The 7,949-nt window shown below is 36.5% G+C and overlaps 1 protein-coding gene across 1 annotated transcript in view; it reads right to left on the reverse strand.

The window, feature by feature from the left end:
• Positions 1-7,259, reverse strand: part of EPHB1 (EPH receptor B1) — a 494,682-nt gene extending 487,423 nt beyond the window's left edge. Inside the window, exons 1-2 of the mRNA XM_044669152.1 lie at positions 7,250-7,259; positions 6,646-6,710 (exon numbers count right to left, since the gene is read on the reverse strand). Of these exons, the coding sequence (XP_044525087.1) occupies positions 6,646-6,710; positions 7,250-7,259 (75 nt within the window). The remainder of the gene's footprint in view (positions 1-6,645; positions 6,711-7,249) is intronic.
• Between the last annotated feature and the right edge of the window lie 690 nt (positions 7,260-7,949).

Here is a 7,949-nt window from a genome sequence, read left to right on the forward strand (position 1 = left end):
CATTCTAGAAGGCAATTTGGAACTATGCCCAAAGGGCTTTAAAAGAATGAATACTCTTTGATCCAGCAATACTACTAGGTTTATAACCTAAAGAGATAATTATGAAAAATATTTGTACAAAAACATTCATAGCCACTCTCTTTGTGGCAGCAAAAATTGGAAAATGAGGGAAGGGGGTGTCCCTTGATTGGGGAATGGCTGAAAAAATTGTGGTATATGATGAAGATATGGAGATGGAATACTACTGCCATGTAAGGAATGATGAAGTGGAGGATTTCTATATGAACTGGAAGAACCTCCAGGAGCGACACAGAATGAAATGAGCAGAACCAAGAGAACATTATACACAGAAAGTGAAACATTTTGGAATAATACAATGTAATGGTCTTTACTAATACAAGACAATCCCAAGGAATTTATGAGAAAGAATGCTATCCACATCCAGGGAAAGAACTGTGGGAGTAGAAACACAGAAGAAAAACAAATGACCAATCATTTGTTTATATGGATATATGATTGGGAGTTTTGGTTTTAAAAGATCGCTGTATTCACATGTAGAACACAATGGAAGGGCTTAGTGGTTATGGGAAGGGGTGGGGAGAGGGGAGGGAATGAACATGAATCATGTAACAATGGGAAAATATTCTAAATCAATTAATTAAATAAAATGTTTCAAATAAAAAAATGGTCAAAGGATATGAACAAGCAATTTTCAGATGAAGAAATCAAAGCCATCAATAATCATACGAAAAAATGTTCTAAATCACTCTTGATTAGAGAAATGCAAGTTAAAATCATGTCATACCTATGTAGATAATTGAGTAATAAATGGTCTTTTTATTGGGTTCATTGTCACCCTGAACTCTTTACTCTTACTCATCCAAAATAACCAATTGCCAAATTTTGTTGTTTCCCCTCCCACAACGTCTCCTTCATCCATATTCTTATCTACACTTACTGGGCTACCACTCCAGTTCCAACCTTCATTATTTGTACCATTATAATAGCCTCCTAATTAGTATGCCAGCTTCAAACTTCTCCACATTCCAATCCATTCTCCACATAGCTGACAAAGTGATTTTGCAAAAGTCCATGTTTGACTAGATCATGCCCCTATTCAATAAGTTTCAATGACTTCCCATTACCTCTAGCAAAAAAAAAAAAATATATATATATATATATATGTACATATGTATATACATATATATATATACATATATATATATATAACAGTCGTAGTTGGTCATGCACTACTTATGACTCTGAATTGAATTGAATGGAAAATAATGTTTATATTACAACCCATTTTCAGAACTGGCTTGTTCTGAGATGAATCTGTAATGGCAAGAACGTTTTAGAACTAGAGGTCCTGGGTTTTCACCCCCATCTGTGTGATCTTGGTAATATGAACATCCAATTCAGTCCATTCATTCATTAATTTATTAAATATTATCAATATTTATTAACTATTATTAAAGTACTGTGCTGTGCTAATGGTACAAGGAAGAAAAACAGCACTGGCTTCATATTTAAAGAATTTACAATCTAGTTAGGGAGTAAGACATACATACAAATAGCAATTGTACAAGCTAGAATGATATATATGCAGGTCAAACAGAGACAAGAGAAAATCAATGAGGGAATGCTCACCCCTTTCTGGGGTGGTGTTGGAGGTACCAAGAAAATTTTATGGGAGAGGTAGAATGGAATTAAGGTTTTTAAAAAAAGGAAAGATTTCAGTAAGAGGAGATATAAAATGAGTCAGCCCTATACACCAAAAAAAGGAATAAGCATATGTTCAAAAGTGGGTAGGTTGAGATGAAGGTATGACTAGTGGAATCATCACATTTTAGATCTTGAAGGTATCTTTGAGGTCATCTAGTACAAATTTCTCCATTTACAGATGACAAAATTAAGACCTAGGGAAGTTAAGTGACCTACTTTCACAGGCATAATTTCATTTTGTTTCACTAAAACTGTTAGTTCAGTCCTGCTTTCACATCAGATGGTACACATTTACGAATCAATACAAATAAATATGATATACCATTTCCAGGCATTCACTGTTACTTAGTGACCAATTTTAAGTCATTATCCCTTCACACATTTCTGAATTATTATTGAAAATAATAAAATCCAGAATTGTTGAAAATAATAAAAATAAATATGTCCTACTATTGGGCACTAGTCTGGAGTCAGGAAAGACTCTTCTCCCTAATTTCATATCCGGTCTCAGATAATTACTAGCTGTATGAGCCAGGGAGAGTCACTTAACTCTATTTGCCTCAGTTTCCTAATCTGTAAAATGATCTGGTGAAGGAAATGGTAAGCCACTCCAATATCTCTGTCAAGAAAATCTCAGATGGAGTCACAGAGAGTTGGACATGACTAAGAAATGAATGAACAGGAATACCATTGTTATCCCTCTCTCCTACCTCAAAGAAAAAGGGGGGAAACTATCCAGTCCTTGGGAAAATCATAATATAAAGTATGTACAATAATACAAAACATATTGAAAATAATAGTAATCAATCTAAACTAATCCATACTTTTTTTGGAAAATAACTGACTAGAGAATTAGAGAGAAGCCCCTCAGTCCTCAGTGTTGATGAGATCCCCTTTGAAGGACTGGTAGAAAGACATGAACAAGAGTTACACAGGATGGTAAGGTAGGGACTGGTAGGTTGTGGTCTGCCTTGTTGGAAGGAATATCCACTACAATGAGATCATGCTCCATAAAAATACAGAAATTTCCCTTCAAACAGAACTCGACTTACAAAGATTTTTTTTATCATTCTCTTAAAGATACCCAAGGAAGAGTAGGTTAGAAAAGAGTTGTATCTAGAAAACAGTGGTGTAACTAGGCAAGACAAGAGATCCTCAGCTTAAATCTTACCTTCTGCCACTGGTCCATCTTAATTCCCCCAGCCCCCTTCCCCTCTGATATTACCTTCTCTCTCCTTTGTGGGTATCTTTTATGTACTATCTCCCCTTACAGGAAAGTGAACTCCTTGAGGGCAAGAACCATGATTTTTTTTTATTCTTATTATCCCCAGCACTTAGCACAATGCCTGGTGCTACAACAAGCACTTAAATGCTTGTTGACCCATTGACTGACTGAATTAGGCATACTAACTGGTAGAGAATTGAGAGCAGCTCGGACCCTCCTCAACGTAATGATTCCCTCTCACTTCTAGATGCTAGGGATCATGTCTCTCGGTTCCTTTTCTATTTATCCCAAGTACCTAGAACAAGGTTCTCCACATATTTAATTATTTAATACATATTGTTATGGACAGAAGGTCTGGTCATTTGTAACTAAGCTTGGTGTTATAGGTATTAGTGGATGTAGAGAATGGGAAATAAGGAGTGTTTCCACCTTTGCCAAGAAGTTTGGATCTAAAGATGCTGTCAAAAGGATGGGGTGTGAAATATAAGTATTCTTCAGGACAAAGAAAAAGAGTTCTCTCTGCCTCTTCTGGGAAAGAAGATACCTATGCCAAGTTGTCTTTATGTTGATTTTGAATTAGCTCTAGGAACAGAGAAAAATATCTTCTTTGATGTATAGCAGGGCAATTTGGACTTTTTTTTCTCCTCTCCCTTTAAGGATAATGAGAGGGAAATGAAAATCAAGATGATCAGGGAATTTAATGAGCATATTTGTTACACATAAAAAATGTTTTCACCAAGAAAGAAAATTAAATAGAAATTCTGTCAACATTTCAAGAGATTCTCCTTAAGAAAACTCGAACAATCTTTACATAAGTAAAACAATAGGAAATTCTTAGAAAGTCAGTATAATACAGGAAAAAGTACTCTGGATTAAGAGCTCTTTAACTAAGTGTTCAGCTTTGGGTAAATCATTTTTTCTCTCTGGGTCTTAGTTGTTTCCCATGTAAAAATAAGAATGTGAGACCAGGGCACCTCTAACATATCTTATGATTAAAAACCAAACTGTATAAATCATAGGTCAAAGTGTTTTGGCTTGCTTTGGCATGAAGTCTTTTTTTTAACCCTTACATTCCATCTTAGAATCAATGCTGGGTATTGGTTCCAAACCAGAAGAGTGATAAAAGGGTTAGGCAATGGGGTTTAAGTGACTCGTTCAGGGTCATACTTCTTGGAAGTGTCTGAGATCAGATTTGAACCCAGGACCTCCTGTCTCTAAGCCTGGCTCTCAATCCATTGAGCTGCCTAGCTGCCCTCTTGTATGAAGTTTTAAAAAAAAAAAAATTAAACCCTTATCTTCCGTCTTAGAATCAATACTCTGTATTGTTTCCAAGCCACAAGAGCAGTAAGGGCTAGGCAAAGGGAGTTAAGTGAACTGCACACAATCACACATCTAGGAAGTATCTGAGGCCAAAATTGAACTCAGGACCTCCAGTCTCTACGCCTGAGCCTAACTTTGAATCCCTAGGGTCATCTAGCTCCCACTGACATGAAGTCTTAATAAGCATGGAAGAATTTCCAAAGAGGGCCCCATCTAAATTTATAGGACATGTAGTATCCTGGTTAAAGGGTTCTGTCTTTCACATGCTACCCCATTTCCCTAAGCATGGATGTTTTAAACCCATGTTTGCTGCTTGCATGTAGAGGCAGAATTGTATAATCAATAGAGAATTAGTCTGGAAGCCAAAGAGATCTTTGTTCAAGTTCTGCCTCTGGATAATTCTCTGAAACTCTAAGCTGGAAAAAAGGTAAAGTAAGTTGCATTCACAAAGGAAGTTTCCTTACCTGGGAGTTCTCTATACCAAGGAAATCATAAGTTCAATCCCCATACATATAATACAGGGACTTGCAGAATAGACTCTACGGCATTATCGACTAGGCTAGTTTTACAATTAATTTTTTTTATTTACATAAGTAGAAAATAAAAAGAGAGATATGAGTCCAGGAATGAGAATACCAGGGAACGATAGCTTGTGTAACCTGACTGTTGCAGTAGATAATACGGTGAATGGCAGAGAGAAACACAGCTTTGGAAATAAATGTAACCCCCATTTACTACAGATAAAGTCAAATGATGATGGATGAAGCATCCATCCTGGGGACACTTGAGATTTGACTTTCCATATTTATGTGTTTCTGTTGCATATGTTTCTATTTATGTTCATTTATGATGACTCTCTTCATTAGGTGGTAAATTCTCTGAAGAAGAGAAAGTGTCTTCTTTCTCGGCAACCACCCACAGTGCCTGGCAGCTCAGTGCTCTGCACGTAACTATTATTTAGTTCATGTTGGTTGACTGGCTAGCTGATTGACCAGCCTTTCTGTTCCACGTGACTCAGCTCAGGTCGTCCTAGGCTAATGCTCTCATTCCATCTTTCACCATAAGAAAAGCACTGATTAATTCTGCACAGGAACTAGTTACAATTTACTAAACCCTTATTAGATTCAAGGTACCATTCTAGGTCCTGGGAATACAAAGACAAAAGTGAAATTATTCATCATCATAACCAATGTTACACTAAATATATAGACAATTAAATAAATAAAAACATATAGAAAGTACATTTGAAATAAGTAGAGAAAGAACACTAACCATTGGGGAAGGGATAGGGAATGTCTCCCATTGAAGGCACACACAACTGGAGAAATGCCTTGAACAAATCTACAGATACAAAGAGGTATGGTTCAGGAGAAAGTATCTTCCTAACATGGGGAACCTCTATACCAAAGAACAGAGGTTGGAGATGAGAAATTATTAAAATGTTGCCTCCCTCATGGCACCATGATGAGGAATGACTAACCAAGGTAGAAGAGAACCTTAAAGTGCTGTTATTGTCATTTGGTCAGATCCATCTCAATGTGGCAAAAGTCCATGGGGTTTTCTTGGCAAAGTGTCTAGTCTGGCTTACTATTTCCTTCTCCAGTGTGTCACCATTTTACACATGAGGAACTGATGCAATTTGGCGCTAAGTGATTTGCCCAGGGTCATGATATCTTAGGCCAGTGTCTTAAGTGAAATCTGAACTTGTATCTTCTTGATTCTAGGTCTGGTGTTTTATCCATCGTACCACCTAGCTACCACTTCTTAAAATGTTAGAGAAACATAAAATATGTCCACCATTATTGGCAGTTTCATGTTTTCCCAGTTCTTATTGGGCAGTCATTTTTCTGATTGCCCCATAAGACTTTACTCATAAGAAAGTCAGTAGACACTTCCCTTGAAACTGATACAAGCAAACACCACCTAAAATTGTTAATTGGCTCTAAAGAAAACATGGCATTAGTTGAAATGATTTGTTACGGGTCAGCTAGACTATTTCCAGCTAGACTATCCAATTGCTATAAGGCAACTGGCCAGTTGACAATACAGTGCTTCCTATTGTGGTTGTGGACTTTGGTAATAAGTCATTCTTTATTTTATTATGAAGTAGCACTGGCTAGGGCGATTGGTAAGTTCACAAGCATTTATTAAGCACCTGCAGTGGCACTATCCTAGGTTCTGGGAATACAAAGTCAAAAAATGAAGCAATCCCTACTCTCAAGCAATTTATGTGCCAATGGATAATCCAGTTTATATGGGATATATTAAGATTCTGTTACTGGAAACCCCATGCTCTTTGGAAAGTTCTCTTTGTCAACTGTGAGGAAGATAACCAAGCAGCATCTGTAATTGTGGAACACCTCTCAAATGCTTACCCCTGATGCAGGATTTGCAGTCCAGCCCAACTCAGCAGTAGCTGTCCGGGTGTCCATTAAGGTTTCTGAGGGGGTAAAAAACAGGAAAGAAAATAAGTTAAAAATGCTTACCACCTAATTGTTTTCAGTTTTACTTTGCTTTGATACCTTTGATGTAATATAAGGAATTCAGAGAAACACAGAAAGACCTGTGTAAACTGATATAAAAGGATTAAAACAAAGATCAAATGGTACCATGACTCCAATAATATAAATGAAAAGAATATTAAACAATACTAGAATTTAGATTGATTTGTGTCCAATTTTAATTCCAAAAGACTAATGATGAATTCGCAGATAGGTGGTACAATGGATGGAGCACCAGGTCTGGAGTCAGGAAGCCCTGAGTTCAAATCCAATCTCAGATATTTACTAGTTGTATGATCCTGAGCAAGTCATCTAAGCTTGTTTGCCTCAGTTTCCTCATTTGAGAAGGAAATGACAACCACTTCAGTATATTTGCCAAGAAAGCCCCCAAATGGGGTCCCAAAGAGTTGGAAATGAGTAATAGCACTTCTCTCCATTAAAGTGATAGTAAACGATGAGTACAAAACGTTGTATATACCATGAGACATAGCTGCTAAGTTACTTGACTCAGATTTTGCTTAACTTTTTTTTTGTTAAAAAGGGGGTTTCATTTAGGGAATGACAATTGGAAATTAGGATTTAAAGAACAAAAAACATCAATAAAATGTTCTTTAATTGTCTCTGACACCAGCCTCCTTTTAGAGAGGTACTCATGTGAAAATCCATTAGCTATTATAATAAATTGTCAAAATGCAAATATGTATCCAAAGCCTAAACTTTTCATAATGGGCATGTCACCTTTCTCTAGTTATATCATATGGTTCAGCAGTGAAACTACTAGACTCAGAATTAGGAAATATTAAGTTCAAATCCTACTATCATCACTTAGAAACTAGATGACTATAGGCAAGTCATGAAGCTTTCAGAGTCTGAAATTCCTCATCTTTAAAATGGAAATAATAAGGGGCAGCTAAGTAGCACAGTCAATAGAGCACCAGTCCTGGAATCAGGAGGATCTGGGTTCAAATCTGACTTCCTAGCTATGTGACCCTGAGCAAGTTGCTTAACCACAATTGCCTTCTTCTGTCTTATAGCTGATATTACAACAGAAGGTAAGGGTTTAAAAAAATGGAGATAATAATGCCTAATTGACAAGGCTATTGTGACCATCAGTGAGATTATGGATCTAAAATGACTTGCAAATCTAAAAGTTTGTACAAGTTACAGTTATAATAAAA

This window comes from Gracilinanus agilis, chromosome 3 (assembly GCF_016433145.1).
Source record: "Gracilinanus agilis isolate LMUSP501 chromosome 3, AgileGrace, whole genome shotgun sequence".
Classification (NCBI taxonomy): Eukaryota; Metazoa; Chordata; class Mammalia; order Didelphimorphia; family Didelphidae; genus Gracilinanus; species Gracilinanus agilis.